Here is a 19,866-nt window from a genome sequence, read left to right as displayed (position 1 = left end):
TTTGATGTTGTCTCTCATTTCCTTGGATTTTTCTCTTCGCCTCTCCACCCTTCCCCCTCCTATCCCTCCCAATCTCCTCAACAAATTTGTCCCGGATGACCTCCTCCCTGGTCTTCTCTCCATTCCCTCGAATGAGGAAATTCTCTTTGCCATTCTTTCCTATAAAGCTAACAAAGCCCCTGGTCCTATGGCTTCAGTATGGGATTCTTCTCTTGTTGCTGGAACATTATTCGCAACAATCTCATTTTGGTAGTTAGGAGCTTCTTCTATAACCCAACTCAGATCAGTGGCATCGACCACACCTTCCTTTGTCACATCCCTAAAAAGGAAGATGCCAATTCCATGAATGACTTTAGACCTATCTCTCTTTGCAATCTTCTCTACAAATTCATTGTCAAAATCCTAGCGAATAGGACTAGGAATGTCATTAATTCTCTGGTGAGCCCAAACCAATCTGCTTTCATTGCTGGTAGGAGCAATGCTAACAATATCATCCTTTGTCATGAGATTGTTAGGGGTTTTGATCGGAAATCCCATTCCCCTTCTGCTCTCCTCAAGATTGACATTCATAAGGCTTTTGACTCTCTCAGCTAGGACTTTATCTCCAAATTCCTGCTTCATATGCCTTTTCCTCCCTCCTTTGTCCATCAGATTCACTGTTGTACTTCTTCTCCCCGATTCTCCGTCTTAGTTAATGGTAGTCCCGCGAGATACTTTCCCTCTTGCCATGGTATACGGCAAGGCTGCCCCCTGTCCCCTGTCCCCTTTTCTCCATCCAATCTACCACTAATCTTCATCTCATTTCTCCCATCCCTAAGTGTAAATCCCTTTGTCTCTTTCATCTTGCCATTGCTGATGATATCATGATCTTCTCCAATGCTGATCCCCTCTCCATTACTCCCTCCACTCCTTTGAGAATCTTTCGAGCCTCCGTATCAATCTCCCCAAATCCAACCTCTTTCTCTCTGGTGTCTCTAAGGAGACCCAGACTCTTCTTCTTAGCATCACTAGGTTCTCCTTGGGTTTCTTACCTGTCAAATATCTGGGTCTTCCACTCATCTCCTCTAAGCTATTTGCTCATCACTGCTCCCCTTTGCTGGATTTCCTCAGAAAGAGACTCCAACTTTGGAAAGGCAAACTTCTCTCCTATGCTGGGCGTCTCAACCCAATCAGATATGTTCTCCAATCCCTTTACCTCTATTGGTCGGTATCTTTGTCCTTCCGGCTACAACTATCAAATCTATTGAAGGCCTTTTCTGCTCCTTCCTTTGGAAAGGTTCTTACTCTCCCAAGTTCCTTCACCCCCTGTCATGGGAGAAGATTTGCTTACCCAGAAAGGAAGGTGGTCTTGGTATCAGGAGAATTAAAGAGGTTAACTCTGTGGGCATCTTGAAGCTCATTTGGAAAGTTGTCTCCAAGCACCGAAGCATTTGGGTCGACTGGGTTCACTCCTCTCTACTTGCTCATAACTCTCTCTAGACAACCCCCATCCCCTCTAATGCTTCCTGGATTTAGAGGAAAATTCTCAATATCAGGCCTCTGGCCCTTAATGCCATATCCTTCAAAATCAGAAATGGTCATCCACTTCCCTCTGGATGGATCCTTGGCACCCCTCTGGCATTCTCTCCTTTGCAGGCTCCCCTAGTACCATATATTCCTCTGACCTTCCCAAGTTCTCCCCTGTCTCCTCTATTATTTCCCCCTTAGGCTGGTCCCCCCCATCTCTCCCCCCCTTTTGCGGACCTCTGTTCTTCCCTCCCTCCCATTCCCCCTGGCCACCGAGGTAAAGATGATATATGCATTTGGCTTCCCTCTTCCAATGGGTTGTTCTCTTCTGCCTCTGCTTGGTCCTTTGTGAGATCCTCTGGCCCTGCTGTTCCTTGGCAAAATCTCGTCTGGTTCAAGGGTCATATCCCCCACCTCAGTTTTACTGTTTGGAGATGTCTCTCAAATTGCCTCCCAACCCAATCCTTCCTCATCTACCGTCACATCTCTGTCAACTCCTCTTGCTGCCTCTGTCCCCTTGGATTGGAATATATCCCTCACCTTTTCTTCCACCGCCCTCTCTCCTCCTTGGTCTGGAAAACTGTCATGTTCTGTTGCTGGCCCTTTAAAAGACCGATTCTCCCCTTTAACAGGGAATGGATTTGGATCGAAATGACTTTCTCGGGCTCCTCCATTTGTGATACTCTTGGGAAACTTGCCTTCTCTGCAACCATCAACCATCTTTGTATCGAGCAAAACATCCATAGATGGTCATCCAACTCCCGCTCTCCGGAAAGGATTTGGACTGCCATCTTCTTTGATGTTTCCTCTAAAATCCAATCCCTCCCAAACCGTCCTGTCCCTAACTCCCTCGGAAATAGTCACATCATTGCCTCCTAGAACCTATCCATTGACACCATCCCCCTTCTTCCCCCTCCCCCACACCCCCCCTTTTCCTCCCTGGCTGCTGGTTTCTTGTTGCTTCCTTGGCTTTTGGTGATGTAATTTTGTTGTTGTTTTGCTTTGTTCCCTTTAGGGTCGGCTTCTCCTTGATGGCTTAAGCCTTCTCCCCCCCCCCCCCCCCTTGTATTTCTTCTCTCCTTGGTAAAATTATTATTTATCCAAAAAAAAAAAAAAGAATCAAAATGCAATGGCAGTTTGGTGAATATCCCAATGCCCACAAGGGCTTAGTGTCACACTAACATTCAGATATTGAAAATAATGGAAGTCTTGTAAAAAATCTGAAGTTATTAGGGGATGGCAGAACTTGTAAATTACCAGGTTACTTAATGAACTATTTGGGAGATGGGACTGAAAGGGGATTAGTAATTGTTGGGTTGGGGTAACTTAGGAAGCAAAATAGAAAGAAAGGATAATGGGGTTTAAAGTAAAAAGATGAGGGCAATATGGGAAAAAAATACGAAATAACGGTTTAGAATAACCTCACGATAAAACAATTCACATTGATTGAGCATGAGATTTCAGGCGTAGGCTGCGCACCCAGTTCTCTCTTGAATCCAACAGGTAGATGCCACAAAACAGCACACAAAGGGGAGCTGTTGCACCTGCAACTCAGGTCCAGCGATGAACAGTTTACCAGGTCTGGTCGTGGAATATTAGCTCACAGCAGAGGCTGTTTCTGGCCAAGAAAAACCTGCAGATGGGTCGCCTTACTGAGATGAAGCTATCCCCCATGTTTGAAGCAGAAGGGACTTGTGTCAGGGAAGATCCCTTAGATTCTTTGGGCTGTGAGGTGCCACCCAGAAAAGAGTAGTTCTAAAAAGGGAAAAATACAGCAGGAAAAGTAAGGAAGAATAAGAAAGAAGAAGATCAAAGGGAGAGGGAGGGAGGGAGGGAGGGAGCGATATGCAAGCCCCACGGCAGCCATAGTTAAGCTTCCATCAAACTTCAATTCTTCAAAATCAAACTGAAATCTCCATGGTCTTACATGAATACTTTAAAAGAAAATAACATCAATTAATGGAAACTAATTTAAAATAGAACTAACCTAAATTAGAAACTGAAATCTAAAATTGAATATACCTACTAACTTGACCACACCCTATACTAATAATAAAGGAAACAAATTAAGGTACTAAATTAATCCCAATTCTTCCCACGCCCAACTGCATCAACATGACTCTTTTTCAATAGGATAAACTCAATATACATCATTCATTGTTCCTACAAACATCTCAAACAGCTAACAATTTATACTGGTTTAAGGTTGGTTCAGTGAGAGAGCCCTTTTGGGTTAGCACTGAACAGACTATATCACTACTTGAGGACTCAAATAGAACTCTGATGGAACAAACTAAAATCAGTTGAGCATCCACATAAGTGGCACATTTTGGTTTATCAGCATAACTGCCAACAGCTTGAAGATATGATCAATGCCTTCTGCAATTAAATTGGATTTGGCACAAAAAGAATGCCAAAAAAAAAATAATAATAATAATCAAACTTCAAAACTCTCAACTGGAAAAAAGATGGCTGAAGAAATGCCACATTTCTCCATGAATCCATCACGCTGTTGGTCACATATGGCATTATCACAGAGAAGGTGCTTCATTGCTGACCAGATAGCTAATGATGGATGAAGATTAGTTAGGCTTGCTTATTTAACTTTCTAGCTAAAAAACTCTCATTAAAAAAAAAAAAAAATGAAGAATACAATCATTATGCAATTACCATAAAAACTCCCTCCCACAAAAACAAGAACAACAAAACTTTGCCTTCAATCCCAAAACAGTAACAGAAATCCAATTTACCATTCACAAGCAAAAATGATCATGTGAAAATAAAATAAATTATGTGGGAAACGTATTTGTTTTGCTTCAAGCAGTATGCTGCAGTAACATAAATAATAAGGAACCTTGCAGCAATTAGCAAAAATCATTGAGCTTTTCACAGCATATGGACCAGCCAATTTCAGCACTCCAACCATAAAGAGAATTATATCCAATGAAAGCTCCGTTAGAGATATGTCCACCTACAGCATAGAATAGGATTTTTTCAGTACTTTATTAAAAAAAATAAAAAAAATAAAAAAAATAAAAAAAATTACTAGAAGACTTAAATGAACAAAAATTTTACAGGATCTAGTCTCCAACCTGTTTCACTCTGAAATAGAAATGTACAGGAACTCCACTGGAAACAGTTTCTGAACCCTGTAATGCAAATCTTGAGCGGTAGTAAATACATGTGTCAACAGGGTGAACGATTTCTCTCCTGAATTTACAAATGCATGCTCAGTGGGGAAGTATTCTTCTACCTCAAGTAAAGTTCAACAGAGACAAAGGGAATAATTATAGTTTTCTGTTTTACTTTAACACTCACCATGAGTTTCTTTGGGCATCAAAGTAATATGCCACTGCGGCAAGTGTGCATATAAGTCTGAATTTAGAAGATAAAATTTGTACAATTAATTGAATATTATCGATGCAGCACTGAATGAGTGGAAACCTATCATTTGCATCTGAAAGTTCATGAACAACTGTCAGAGTAACCTTGTCAATGGTAATATCTATATGTTGGAGAGTGCCAGCATAACTAGAAGCTTGATCTTTGACCACAAGTGAGTCCAGCAAGTCGGTTTCTGAAGCCCCAGCAGAGTCCATATTCAGGCCTACAACTTCATGTGCAGAAGAAAAATAACTGAACACCTTCATTTTGATTGGATGTCCAGGCTTCCTTACAAACTCTGGAACCCCATCAACAAAAGCCACAGCACAATTACTCTTCTTGTTCACAAGTTGAAAAGTATTTTTAGCCTGTTGATTGTAAGGCTCTAGGTCATTATCACCCTCGCAGCTCTCAGGATTATAAGTAAGTATTCTCCAAAGTGCTCCATTATCGCTAGAGCTTGAGATTTCAACAAAACCTGATCCTGGACGACAGTTCAATCGTAATGGTTCCCCTGAATCACTTTTAGCATGCATTGATATCAAGGAGAACCATGTCTTTTGTTTACAATACTTAACCTAAAGACAAGCATATTAGAAAAAATTCAGAACATCATATAAGCTCCATAAACAACAGAAAGAAGCAAGTAATTAAATTAAGCAGGAAGAAAAGTAGCAGAATGTGTCTAGAACCAATTTATTTAGAAACATATTTGGCAACTTAGTACTGTATATGCCTGCTTTGAGGATAACAGCTGAAACAGTTAATGAAACCTTCAGATTAGTCAACACCTTCAAATTCACTACTCTTAACTCAACAGCATCAGATGGATCAGAAAAGAATGAGATATGTCGGATATAATCCAGACATTAATGCAAAGTCAATCTCAAACCAGGGAAAACAACTAGTGGAAGATTAATTGCAACAGGATCGATGATATAGGGATGAATAAAAATCAATAACAGAATTTCTCTCTTTTTTTATATATATATGGAAGTAAAAAATAAAAGGTTATGACTTGGGCATCACACCTAAACCTCAATCAGCATCCCACTGACCATGCAAAGCCTCTCAACTTGCAACTGCATCTCACAAGGAAAAATAGCACAAAGCCTCATCTTTTCTTTTGTCTAAATATCTGGGGTAGGATTCCCCTACTCTGCGAACTTGGCCCAACGGTAAGGTACAAATGCTGCAACCTGGTAAACAAGCAGTTGAAACAGCCTCTCGACATTCTCGGGGTAAGGCTGCATAGTTCTCGCCCTGCCCCCCCCACCTTGCACATACGGGAGCCTCGTGCACCTGGTACGCCCTTTTTTCCCCTACCACAATAATAGTAACTTTGTGGAGGGTTCTTAGCCTTTAAGAAAGAAAATAAAAATAGAATCTTTCTAGAAAAAGGATCCTTAGCTATTACAGGAAATAGTCTTACTAATTTGGCTATTACGTGAAATAAAAATTAAGTTAATTGCTATCGACATAAAAACTAAGAATCAACTATAAGAATGAAATAACTAAATCAAATCTTCATCCAAAGAATTTCAGAAAGATACTCCCAGATACATCCAATATTCCAGCAAGATACTCCAAGATCCATGAATGATTTTCCAAGAGGGGCCCACCAGAACTTCTAGAGAATAAGCCATCTAAGACATAGTATGCTAACCTAACCCTGGCTTGAACCAGGACCAGAAATTGGCTCAAATATGAACCAAGACCAATCACAAGTTCTTCTGTTCTTCCTCTTTCTACCACGATCTGTATCACAGTGATCGACCAAACGCTCTTTCTTTTCTTCTTCTTTTTTTTTTTATTTTCTTTTTTCTTTTGGGAGGAGGCTTTCTCATGTTCACTACAAAAAATTAATTTATATCTTTGTATTTATGGTTAAGTACCAGCATTCCTAATCAAGTAACTCAAATACTCTGTCCATACATGTACAACCAATACTCTCATTGAGCATGAGCTGACAAGAATAAAAAATGGCCAAGAGATCCCTGCCTGGTCGCATGGCCCCTGCACCAGCACAGAACCAATGAGATTGCGTGCAGGGGCATCAACATGAACGGGATTTTTTATTTCACAGAGTATGGAGCGGTAATTTCGCACACCTGTGTCTGGGCACAGGGGCCAAGCAACTAGGCAGCTTCCTTTCTCCCAATAAAAATATTTGGTTTCAAATTGCAGTACAGTCAATACCAAGATCACATGATATTTGTTTCTGGTTTCTTCCTTTCTATCATTCCTGCTATCCTCTTCACCAAAAAAGGGAGTCATCCAATGTATCAACCACACATGCCTACCATTGCTAGCATATCCACTTCTGTCCTATCATTGCTAGGAAGCCCAAATATTTGCAGGTCATAATCAAATAAGGTGAAATTGGGGATGATGTTTGACAAAGAATTAAAATAGGATGAATGAAGAGTAAAGGTGCCGACGGAAGGCCAACTCGGGAGGGGGGAGAGAAGGTCTGGCAATAGAGGCCAAATTAGCATTCTGGGCGGAGGGAGGAGCAAGGGGGGGAGAGAGGAGGGGATGGAAAGAGAGTAGGGGAAGGTGGCTCGTCAGAAGGCAACAAAGAGGAAGGAGATAAGGCAACGACCGGCGGAAGGGAAGAAGGCTGAGGATTGAGGGGAGAGTCTAGGGGATAAGGAGGGAGGTCCGACGGCGACGGGAGCCGCCGAGGGGGGGGAGGACGTGGTGGTTTCAAATCATATATCACCTAACATGAACCATTGGCTTTGATACCAAGTTAGAGCATAAGGATGTAGAGAAAGGAAACAAGAGAATGGAAGGTTGGAGAAGGAGAAGGAGGAGAAGAAGAAGAGTATGGTAGAATGTTGTGTAGAGAAAAAATTCTCTTACCACATAAATATATATATATTACTTCACTAACAAGCTGAAAGGAATTAGATACACCTCCCTAAGGAGGTAAAAGGGAAATATAGAAAATACAATAAGAGACAAGAATATAATAAACTTGTTCCTAAAGTACCCTTTTTACATAAACTCTTCCCCCGGCAAAGACAAAGACTCAAAAATCTTAGCCGGGTTGGGCATGACGGCTATTCCTTCCTGTCAATGGCCCTCCATCATTGAACCCATATCCCGGCGGCTATGTCACCCTATCCCCCACTCAATTGTTCTATTCGAATTTCCCCGGCCTCATCCGAATCAAATGTCCAGGTCGGTTGCCACTTGACCATCTTTAGCTTCTTCTCTCACTCCAAACAATTCTCTTCTTCATCGCCCAATAACAAAATATAGCAAAGGTGATGCAGGAAAATCACATAGATACGCTTACTTTAGTGAAGGACTCAAAATAAATACATATATTAGATCTAAAAACCACTACCGAGATGACCCTCTCTCTCCCGGTGGCCACTACCGCCGGCGCCCTTCCCTCCACTCTCCCGGACACTCCTCCCCCACCTCCCCCTGCCATCCCTGAGCTGCCTTTGTCTCAGCCTTCCTCCCCCCTCCTCCTCCTCAAGCCCCTCCTCCCTCGCTTTCTCCCTCCCCTCCTCCTCTTGCCTCTCCTCCTCTTCAACAACACTCCTACGCCTCCATTATCTGTCCTTCCCCCTCTCCCTCTCGTGTTGGTCTCCCGTTGGTTTGTCCCTCCCACCATCATCGATGATAGGAAGGTTAGGTTCTGTCCCTCAGGCCTTCTCGAGCCAGAAATCTCCACGTGGAAACTATGCACTGTTGGCCACTTCATGGGTAGCAAGCCGCCTTATGGTATTGTCCAAGCTTCCCTATCTAAGCAATGGCGACTCCAGGGCCGGTTGAAATCCTTCAGGCTTTCAAATAGGATTTTTGTTTTCAACTTCTCGATTGAATCCAATATGATCCAAGCCCTTGAAGAAGGTCCTTGGCATGTGCGTAGCAAGGCAATTTTTCTCCATAAATGGGATGCGTTCTCTAGCCTCAGTAAAGTGGATTTCAAATCGGTGCCCATCTGGATCACCATCCCAAATTTACCCCTTCACTACTAGGGTGAAAAAGGGCTTAGCATAATCAGTTCGGTCATCGGGAAGCCACTCTTCTCCGATCATAGAACGAAGCTCATGGATAAAATCGGGTTCGCCAGAATTTGTGTCGATGTTCCTGTTGATGAGTCGCCACCCTCTGAAATCACTATTGTAGAGGAAAATGGATTCTCCTTTGTCCAACTGGTGATCTACGACTGGCTTCCACCTCACTGCTCATCTTGTAAGTCCTTCGGCCATCATACAAAAGCATGCTTTCCTCTTATTAAATCAGCCGATACCTCATTGCTGGATAACACGACAGACACCACAAACTTCCCTGCTCGTCGAAAAACAAAAAAGAAATTTCGCCGATGGAGCTGCAGTCAAACAAACATTTCGGGGGACCCTGTTGCAGAGAACAATCTGGCTCCTTCATCCTGAGACCATTGGTCCGAATAGATTTGCAGCCCTGTACTCGCTGGACATCTCTTCTGACAAAGAAGAGGATTCTGATCATGAAGTTGCTTCTTTGCCCCTTGGCTCCAGTTCTGGCTCCCCTGATAGTGAAAGTGACTCTTCCTTGCAGCCTGTCATCCTTGATTCGTTCGACACCTCCGTAGGTGTTCGTACCTCCCCTGTTGCCCCTTCCTTGCCTTCTACCTGTGCCCCCTCTCCTCTTGGGATTCCTGCCTCTGACGAATTCCCTTCCACCTCTTCCCTTTATCCTCTAAACCATGCATCCTATCGGTCCTTGGTTAACCCAGGTCCTATTCTAACCCTGGTTGGACCTAACTTCCAACACTCCCTTGGCCTTTTGGCCTCCTTTTCTAGAACCCATCCTTCTGGGCCTTGTACTCTAGCCCATTTCCTATCGCCTGCCCCTCTTCTTCTACCCACTCATCTGCTGAGCCCCTTGCTCCAAGCCCATCCATCTCCGCCCATCACCCTCCCCTGGCCCATAACCTTATCCACCCCCTCCAGCCCATCCATACCACCAACCTTCTGAGTCTAGCCCATCCTCCTTATGACCGAGAACCCGACCCGTTACTTGCTTCCCTTTCGCCCCGACGGCCTCCTTATTCTTTCGAACCCTATTTATTGCCCGTTGCCTCCTTCAACCGTTGCTTCCTGTAACATTTCTGGCCTTCCACCAGGTCACCTCTACACTATAATCTCCGACAGCTACTTGCGAGCTCCTCTCGTCTCAGTGACTGACCCTGCAGCAACCATCGAAAACCTATCAACAGCTCCCGCCTCACCTCTGATCAAGATGCGGCCTTGGTTCCCCTCGAAACCACCTCGATGGGTGCCATTTCTTCTTCTGCCCGCACGACCTATGTGCTCCAACTGGCCAGTCTGAAGTCCATTCTGCCACTGTCATTGACAAGGAAAGTTCCATGCTCCCTGAATGCTCATCTTTTGTTGTTACAAGTACTGTTGTCTCGGCCCCTGCTGGTGCTCACCCCATAATGTGTCTATTCGGGCTTCCCTCATCACTGGTACCAATCCCCCCTGACTACTAGCCCCAACCCCTCTCCCCCCACCTCTGCTACCCTCGCCAACTCAGCCCATAAGCCCCCTTCCACCTCGCCAATTCAATTATCCAAAGCCCCATTGCCTTCCTCTAAATCTAAGAGCCCTCCTCGAAAGATGAAGCCTTCAACCAATCCCAAATCCAATCCTAAGCCTCCTGCCTCTTCTAGCCAACCTACCCCGCAGATGCCTACCTCTGCCCAGCCTTCACCTATTAGGGAATACCATCGCTGCATTGAAACTTCCTCCTCTTCGGGCCAGCGGCAAATCTCCATCAACTCCTCAGTGCTCTCGATCCCACCCCCTCCTTCCAAATGACCCCATGGTTTATTTGGAATGTCCGAGGCCTGAACTCCTCGGCTAAGCACTACACCATCCGATCCCTCATCAAATCCTCCCATGCCCCTCTCTGTTGTCTCATAGAAACTAGAGTTTTGGAGCCTAATGCTCCCCGCATTGCCTCCTCCATTGCTCCTAACTGGTCTTTCCTTTCCAACTACGACAACTGTCCAAATAGGCACATTTGGGTGCTCTGGGACCCTCTCCTTCTCAATATCACTTCTCTGCATTCCTCCTCCCAATGCATCCATCTCTCCATCTCCAACCCTTCTGGGTTCATTAAATGTTTCCTTTCCATTGTGTATGCCCATAATCGGGCTTCCGAGAGAGCCCCCTAGTGGAATGACCTCCGCTTCCTCTCCCTTTCTGTTGACTCCAACTCTCCCTAGGGTCTCGAAGGTGACTTCAATGTAGTCAAATTTGGGGCATGGGAAATTGGGAGGCGAGCCTATTGACCACCACTCTGTTGAGGCTTTCAATGATTGCTTGGAGGACATTAGCATGAATGACCTCTGATGGTCCCGTTCCAACCTAACCTGAAACAATTGTCGAAGCGAGTCTGACTGTGTGTCTTGTAAGCTTGATCGAGTCCTTGTCAATGGGGCTTGGCTCCATACCTACCCCTCCTCCCATGCTTCCTTCAACCTTCCAAGCATATCTGATCACTGCCCCATCTCTCTCCTCGTGCAACCCTCCTTCTTTGGCCCCAAGCCCTTCAAGTTCTTTAACATGTTGTCCTTTCACCAGGATTTCCTCCTCCTTGTACGGGAAGCTTGGAACATCCCAATCCACGCTTTCTCCTCCCCGCTCATCTCCTTCTCTAGGAAGCTCTGAAATGTTAAAGCAGCTCTTAAAACCTAGAACTCCCAATGCTTTGGCAACATCTCGGATAGAGCTGCTTCCTGCAAATCCAAGCTAGAAGCTATTCAGAGTAGTCTCCATAAAGCCAACAAAGCCCCAGGGCCAGATGGGTTTAGCATGGGATTCTTCACCTCTTGCTAGGATATCATTAAGGATGACCTCATCCGGGAAGTCAGAAGTTTCTTCTTTAATCCTGCCCAAATCTCAGGAATTAACCATACCTTCCTCTGCCTCATTCCCAATACTGAGGGAGCTTCCTCCATGCTGGACTTCAGGCCCATCTCTCTTTGCAACTTGATCTACAAGTTTATTGCCAAGATCCTCTTCATTTATATCCAGAAGGTTGTGGGCTCCCTTGTTAGTCAAAGCCAGTCTGCCTTCATCTCTGGGAGAAGCATTGCTGACAACATCATCTTGTGCCACGAAATTGTTTATGGCTTTGAGCGTAAATCCCATTCCCCAGCCGCCCTTCTCAAAATTGATATCCACAAGGCTTTTGACTCCATTCGATGGGACTTCCTCTGCAACACCCTTCTCACGATGTCCTTCCCTCCAAATTTTGACCGTTGGATCTATGCCTGCATCTCTACCCCCAATTTCTCTGTTCTTGTCAACGAAACTAGTCCTCAGTTGGGATTCGTCAAGGATGCCCATTTTCCCCTATCTCTTCTCCCTTGGCCTGAAAGTCCTTTCTAAGTCAATCCAATCCTCCACTGACCTTCACAGAATCTCTCCTATCCCCAAATGCAAATCTAATTCCCTCACTCATCTTACCTTCGCGGATGATCTCATTATCTTCTTGAAAGTCGATCCCTCCTCCATCTCTTCCATCATAGCCTCTCTTCACCTCTTTGAGAGCCTTTCGGGCCTTAGCATCAACCTTCTTAAATCCCGCCTCTTTACCTCTGGGATTTCTAGGACCCTTCAAATCACGAACTTTTCCCTAGGTTCTCTCTCAGTCAAATACCTGGGCCTCCCTCTCATTCTTGCCAAGCTCTCGCCTCATCAATGCTCCCCAATTCTTAATCTCCTATGCAAGCGGCTTCAGCTCTAGAAGAGTAAGCTGCTACCCTACGTGGGTCGTCTGGAGCTCTCCATATTTGTCCTCCAATCTATGTACCTATATTGGTTTGGGATCTTCGTCCTCCCTCCCCCAACCATAAAAGCCATTGAGTCTCTCATCAGCTTCTTCCTTTAGAAAGGAACCAATTCCACCAGATTCCTTCGTCCCTCCAGCTGGAATTCTATCTGCCTCCCCAAAGCCGAGGGAGGGCTCGGCCTCAGGCGCATTAAAGACATGAACAAAGCGGGCATCCTCAAACTGATTTGGAGAATTGCTTCTAAGCAAAGCAGTATCTAGGTCTCCTGGGTGTACTCCTACTTCCTAAAATCCAACTCCATTTGGTCTGCAGTTCCTCACCCTAACTCCTCCTGGGTTTGGCGAGGCATCCTTTGCCTCAGACCCTTAGCCCTCAAGGCTATCTCCTACTCTATAGGAAATGGAGCCACTACTTCTCTCTGGTTGGACCACTGGCACCCATTGGGACTCCTCCATCTTCTCAGTCTCATAACTGTTTATTCCTCGGGTTTGGACAGAATGGCTTTGGTCTCCTCTATCCTTAGCCTGAATGGATGGACTGCCTCCCCCCCCTCCCCAGCTTGCAAAGCAATATCTGGACTTCTCTCCCTTCCCTTCCCCGGGACCACTTGGAGAGGAAAGACTCCATCCTATGGATCCCTTCCCCATCCAAAAAGTTCAGCTTCTCAGCCTGGAACTTTGTTAGGACCAAAGGCCAACCAGCCCTCTGGCGCAAAGTCCTATGGTTCAAAGGCCATATCCCTCGTCATAGTTTTACCACTTGGCAAGCCCTCACTAACTACCTCCCCACGCAGTCTTTCCTCCTCCACTGTCACATTCATGTCCCTTCTGTCTGCTACCTTTACTGGAGAGGTGATGAGGATGTGGACCACCTTTTCTTCTCCTGTCCCTTATCCTCCTCCGATTGGAAGAATGTCCTTTCTCGTTGCTAGCCTGTTAGTAGAAGAATTCTCCCATTCCATAGGGAATTGATCTGGATTGACATGACTTTTCATGGCCCCACCATTTGTGAATCTGTCGGGAAGGTTGCTTTTTGTGCCACCATTAACCACATTTGGATGGAAAAGAATCTTCGTAGATGGACATCCAACTCCCACTCCTTTGACGGGATTTGGAAGGCCATCTCCTACGAAGTCTCATCCAAATCAGCCTCCATCCCACCCCGCATGGTCCCAGACTCCCCCCGGAACACACGTCATCTGCTCATGGAACATCCCCCTCTCTTCTCCCCCCCTCCCCTTGAGGGATTGTATCCACTAGTATAGCCTTCTTTTTGCTTGGGCTTGTCCCTTTGGAAGGCCATATGCCTCTCCCCCCCCCCTCTCTCTCTCATTTGTATATTTCTTTCTTCTCCTTGGGTTAACATAAATTTTTATTCATCCAGAAAAAAATATACATATATTAGGCTTTAGTCCCGATTTTTTATGGTAATGGATTACTTTTATGAGCCTAATATGGGTATGAAATAGGGGCACCAGTTATGTTTTCAGTGGTCTAGAGTCTAGTTTCTACTTTTTATGTTCCCTAATAGAAGGATGTCTCAAGTATTTTTAGTATCTCTTTCTGTTTCCTTATGAAATTAGGAGAGATTTTGTCAATCTGAGCATTGTCATGGCATCGCCTAGGCAGCGATTTGGCGTCCTGAAGGAAAAATAAGTTCATGGCAGTGCTACGATTTACGTGACTCAAAAATGGCGGTCGCCATTGGCTCATAGGCAACGCCAGGTCACGCCTGATTCACTAGGTGGTCGATTTTTTGTAAAATGTAGGGAGATTTTGATAGGGCTATGTCGATTTTTGATGATTTGATGTTGCTTAATGTTGGTTTTATATGTTATAGGGTATATATTGTAGGCTTGTAGCATGCTAAATAACTTTAGAAAATAGTGGAAATAAAAAAAATAGCATACTAAATAACTTTCGAAAATAGGGAAAATAAAAAATGACACATGGTCGATTAGTTTCTACTTTTTATGTTCCCTAATAGAAGGATGTCTCAAATCTTTTTAGTATCTCTTTCTGTTTCCTTATGAAATTAGGAGAGATTCTGTCAATCTGAGTTTTTATTTTGTGTTTTAAAGTCCTATATAACTTAGCAGTTGTATTAGAAATTTACACATAGTATTGTACCCACAGCCTTTTAAGAGACATGAATTTTATAAATTAAGCTACGGAATTTTATCTTGTTTTGGGCTATGTCGATTCGTAGTGCATGAGGATGGATTTTTCCCAATCCAAAGTTGTCAAGGCTACCCAAGGCATTGGACTTGGAGGGGCGCGTGCCTAGGCATGCAGTATATGACCATATATAATATAGCAATGATAATTTATATAATAATGCTTATATGCAACATAGAAGCTATATCAATCCAATATGATATAATCATGCTAGTAATGGCCTAATATGAAAAACAAAAACATATAATAAACAAGGTATAAGATATAATATAAGCATATTCATCAAAAAACAAAGAAATAAACACAAATCAATGTAAACTTGTGAAATGTCAACCCAAGAAAGATCCTGGACACCTGAGCGGCACCTAGGCGACTATGGTCTAATCTATAGTGGATTCCAGTTATCCAAACTCTTTCTCTTTCTACAATTTATGTTTCAGTTCTAGTTTACTTCTGAATCTCAGAATCTGTTAGCAACTACATTAAATCTATTCTGTTTCTCTGTTTTTCAGTGACAGTTTAATTTTTCGCGGTTACTTCATCCTGCTACTGTTTGCTCCACACCTTCAAGTTACCTCGGTACTTTCAATTCATAGTTTGTTTTTCGATTTTTTATGGTCCATTACCATAACATTGGATTGAATTGCTTCTATGTCGTTATATCTTAAAGTAGAGTTCTATAGGACGGTTGTTCGACCGACTATGATGTATGGGGTAGAGTGTTGGGTAGTCAAGAAGTGTCATATTGTGAAGCTATGTGTAGCAGAGATGAGGGTGTTAAGATGGATGTGGAAAAACTAGAAATCATAAATTGAGGAATGAATGTATTAGAACTGATTTGGGAGTTGCCCCGGTCCATGACAAACTCCAAGAAAGTCGTTTGAGGTGGTTTGGTCAAGTTTAACAGAGGCCTAGGAACGCCCCAATAAGGAGGAGTGATATGATTCCAATTGAAGGAGTTAAAACTTAAAAAAGTAAGAAGCAAGCCTAAAATGACCATAGGAGAAGTGAGGAATGACATGCACAGTTTGGGTCTTGTACCAAGTATGACCTCAGATAGAGCCTATAGGAGAGCAAGGATCCATGTAGCCAATCCCATTTATTCTCCTGACATACTGGGCTGTGCCTCTTTCCTTTTACTTTCACCTGCCATCATACATCTTTCATTTTTCTTCTTTCATTCGTCATCTTCCATTTGTCATTGTTCATTTTTCATTTCTTATCTCATTTGCTGTCCCTCTTTTCTCATCTCTTCATCCCCCTTTTCTGTCTAGACCTCTGTTTTCCCTACTTTGTTTTGTTTGGACCATGTAGCCGCCCCATTAAGTTCGAGTAAGGAGAAGTCTGTTGTTGTTGTTGTACCATAATATACTGGTCTCCATAACAATCCAGAATTCGTCCTAAATTCCCTTAGTTCTGCTCTCAGTTTTCTTGAGTTTTTTTGCTAGAGTTTTTCACTCTATTCTGACATAACCCAAGCCTGTTTTTTGTTAATTCCTGTTCTGAAAAAACTGTTTTACCATATATTCTGTCCAAATTCCTAGTAGAGTTCTATCCCTAAATCCTAATAGAGTTAGGATTTTGGATTTCTACATTACAAGGCTAATGCGGAATAGCAGCCCATAGGTTGTATAGCTGAAGTCAAGTAGCCAGGATCAGACTTTGTTGATATGAGTTAAGGTGTAGTTTGTAACAAAATCATGATTTCCTCCCCTCCCCTCACACACACACACACAAAACCAATGAGCAATATATCCAATATTGTTTGAGATAGTAGACAATAATCATTACAACTATGACAGTAGTCGGAACATTTTATCTTAATTTGCACCCTAATAGCATGTATCATTGTTTATACTACAGGACAAATCACTTAAAAGAAAATGAATTAGCATATCACCTTGGTGGTCACAAGAAAGCAACACATGAGTACATGACCAAAACTGTAGCCTCAAGAACACTGTATGAGTTTAATGCAATGTGAAGAAGTGGTGACCTACCCTGAAAATAGCCCTTTCTCCAACAAGAGAATAATGGAGAACACCAACTAACTGGTACTTGTTTACCACAGATTCAACTGCAAGATACATATGCTGGTGGACATCTTGGATTGCAACAATTGCTCCTGTTAAAACCCATGACCCTTCAGTTCGGCTAAAGGCTCCAAGTTTGTGAAAACAAGACCACAAATTCAATTGGAAAGATATATGTAAGACAAATACCATCAGGAATTGTATCTCCAAAATCATTTTCCCATGCTGGGTCCTGGGACCAACATCCTTCTTCCAGTTCACCAGCAGTCTCCCCACTGAAAACCCCCGATAAGGGTGATAGAACTGAGAAGAGCATCTGAGGAAAAATGAAAGCAATGGAACCATAGACAGTAAGATATACCTTTACGACCCAACATACTCAGAAAATAAATATCTATAGGTGGATAGCATTCCCAAAATGAAAATATAGAACTGCCTCCTGCAATTAATATTTTTTATTGTGTTATATAACGTAGTGATGCATGGATATTTGAGCTCAATCAAAAGAAATATTGAAAAGTAGGATGAGAATTTGTGAGATCACAAAGATCAAAACAAAAAGGTTTGAAGTACAGTGACAACAGGCATGAATCTAGTCCAACTAAAAATTTAGTGAAATAAACCATATGAGTGGGGGAGCAGCCAGTAAGCTTATCGCACACGGAGTATGGCCACTGAAAGCTTATAGTCAGACAACCAATCGCACTGAATAATGGGAAAATCATACTGAGAAAAAAGAACATAAATAGGAGGGCATTGCTCACCTGTATGTCAGACAAAGAGATTGTTAAATCAAAACCAGAAATAGCACCACACCCAACCCAATCATGTTTCAAGCACAGAGGACCTGCTTCATCCCTCGTCACTGCCTTCTCAACCAAAAGGGAAGATTTTGCATGTTTCAAGATACAATTATGTGTATGATCAATCAAAGGAAACAAACAGCCTAAAGTGTTATCCTCTAAAGATTCTCTTGGTGGAACAGTAGAACTTGAAGAACTGGCTTCATCAAAAACTTCAGGGGTTTTCTGTGCATGATGAAATTCTAGAGCAGGATCACCAGACACAATATGAGATAAAAAACTAGATGAAGCAAACGGAACATGAGAGATTTCAATCTCCGCTCTTTGATCCAAAAAACTTTCATGAAGATGCAGGGAAAGGATCGTCAAACGGGATAGATCAAATAATATTTTTCTTCTGAAGTTCACAAATTCAAGGTTCAAATGAAAATCAGCTTCTAATACAAGTTCCCAAACTCCACCTGCAAAAGCAGAATAAATCAGCTAAGACATTTGATGGACACAACAAGAATCATCCAAAAATTAGAGAAAAGATGCTTACCAGACGATTCATCAGCAGCAACAAACACAAGATAAAACTCAGAATATTTAAGTGTAAAAGCCTCCAACAGCTCCCATTTGGTCTCAGGGGATACATTGCATGTCTCAGATGACAATTCTGGGGATATTATACCTTCAGCACGCGCCTGTATAGGACAAGTTCTCAATCTACCCATTCTGTTTTCAGGTTCAACTCTTTTATACTGCTTCCTTGATGAACTGAACACCCATGATTTCTCCATTGAAGAGAGACTCCTGATGCACTGAAGGTACACAGTAAAACAACAAACAAATGTAGACAACGCCGACGTATCAAGGAGTGCACGACCACCCTGTCCAAAAGCATCATGTTTCATTCTCAGTAGTAACAGAAAGCAGCTCAAATGTTCAAAACAATACAAAATTTATAAATAAAAAAATAAAAATAAAAAGATAGAAGAAGAAGAAGAAAAGAGAATAAATCTAACATCCAGAGCCCTAATCTTAATGCCCCTGGGGTGGGGGAGAGAGGTTTAAATAGGGGTGATCTAGAATACACCTAGAGAACACATCATGAAAGGAACAGTCACCTCCATGAGTTAAGAAAAGCTCGTCAAGAAAACAGCAATAGAGAAGGCCGGAAGTCAATAGCATATCGTCAAACAAAACATGAAAGACAGTACAAAATAGATTATTATGTATTTCTAGATCACTATAAGCACCTGGATTTTCCAAGAGATTGTATGGAATTCTCCACAAATAGAAAGTGAAGAGAAAAGCTTCTTCGGTTTATGTGCTACAAGAAGAAATTTCTTCAAAGCACATTTTGCCATAAAAACCTCACCAAGTTCAACAGTCATGAGTATTTGAAGACTTGGTGATGCTGCTTGAATATTCGAAGTAATCAACCGACTGCTTCCTTTATGATGAAAACCAGAAGAATGAACATTTAAGCTTTCACTAACAAGTTCCAATGGAGAACTCTGCATTATACAAGAACCTTTAGTATTAGAAGACGATCTGTCAAGTACATCTTTGACTCTCCCCAAAGATAAGGCATTCCCATCAGAGGTAGCCCATAAATTCAGTGAGCAGTTGGAAAGGGAAAATTCATATAAACAGTTAGGAGATTGATGAAGAAGATCTTTCAGCTCAGAAAGATCACTATAATGTCCCAGTTCACTCCAATATTGAAAAATAACAGACTGGATTCCTGCCGATTCAATGAACACTCCCAGTTTTCCTTCCTCCCTGGATATTCGAATGCAAGACTGATGTAAATTGGTCACAATGCCACATTCAGCCACATCATGCATGTTCAGTTTTTTAGAACTGGAAATACCATAGGCTTTCATATAATTCTCGATAATATGGTTTCTCCTTGAGTCATGAAGAACAAGATCCAGTGATCTTAACTCAACAGTCGCATCCATGAAAAATTGTGTGCTCTTAAGAATCAAGGAGACATTTTTTGCTTCAGACAATGATGTATCTCCATTAGATTCCAGTTTAGTAGATCCCAGGTCTCTGTGCATAAATTCTTGAAAATTTACACCACCATCAAAGGCAGGACTGGTAGAAGTATATGCCACTGCAGCAAGTATATCTTCAACAACCTGTATTTTTTTTTTTTT

General features: G+C 42.7%; 1 protein-coding gene across 3 annotated transcripts in view; it reads right to left on the bottom strand.

The window, feature by feature from the left end:
• LOC122084300 overlaps positions 1 to 19,866 on the bottom strand; it is a 69,852-nt gene that overhangs the window by 36,352 nt on the left and 13,634 nt on the right. For all 3 annotated transcript variants that reach the window (XM_042652432.1, XM_042652430.1, XM_042652433.1), the window contains exons 3-10: positions 18,955 to 19,848; positions 18,255 to 18,585; positions 17,675 to 18,174; positions 17,100 to 17,226; positions 16,878 to 17,002; positions 4,825 to 5,468; positions 4,599 to 4,716; positions 4,361 to 4,477 (exon numbers count right to left, since the gene is read on the bottom strand). In XM_042652432.1, the coding sequence (XP_042508366.1) occupies positions 4,361 to 4,477; positions 4,599 to 4,716; positions 4,825 to 5,468; positions 16,878 to 17,002; positions 17,100 to 17,226; positions 17,675 to 18,174; positions 18,255 to 18,585; positions 18,955 to 19,848 (2,856 nt within the window). The remainder of the gene's footprint in view (positions 1 to 4,360; positions 4,478 to 4,598; positions 4,717 to 4,824; positions 5,469 to 16,877; positions 17,003 to 17,099; positions 17,227 to 17,674; positions 18,175 to 18,254; positions 18,586 to 18,954; positions 19,849 to 19,866) is intronic.

The sequence above is a fragment of the Macadamia integrifolia genome, chromosome 7, assembly GCF_013358625.1.
Source record: "Macadamia integrifolia cultivar HAES 741 chromosome 7, SCU_Mint_v3, whole genome shotgun sequence".
Lineage (NCBI taxonomy): Eukaryota > Viridiplantae > Streptophyta > Magnoliopsida > Proteales > Proteaceae > Macadamia > Macadamia integrifolia.
Note: the sequence above shows the minus strand (reverse complement) of the source record. Positions and strands in the feature narration are given on the sequence as shown.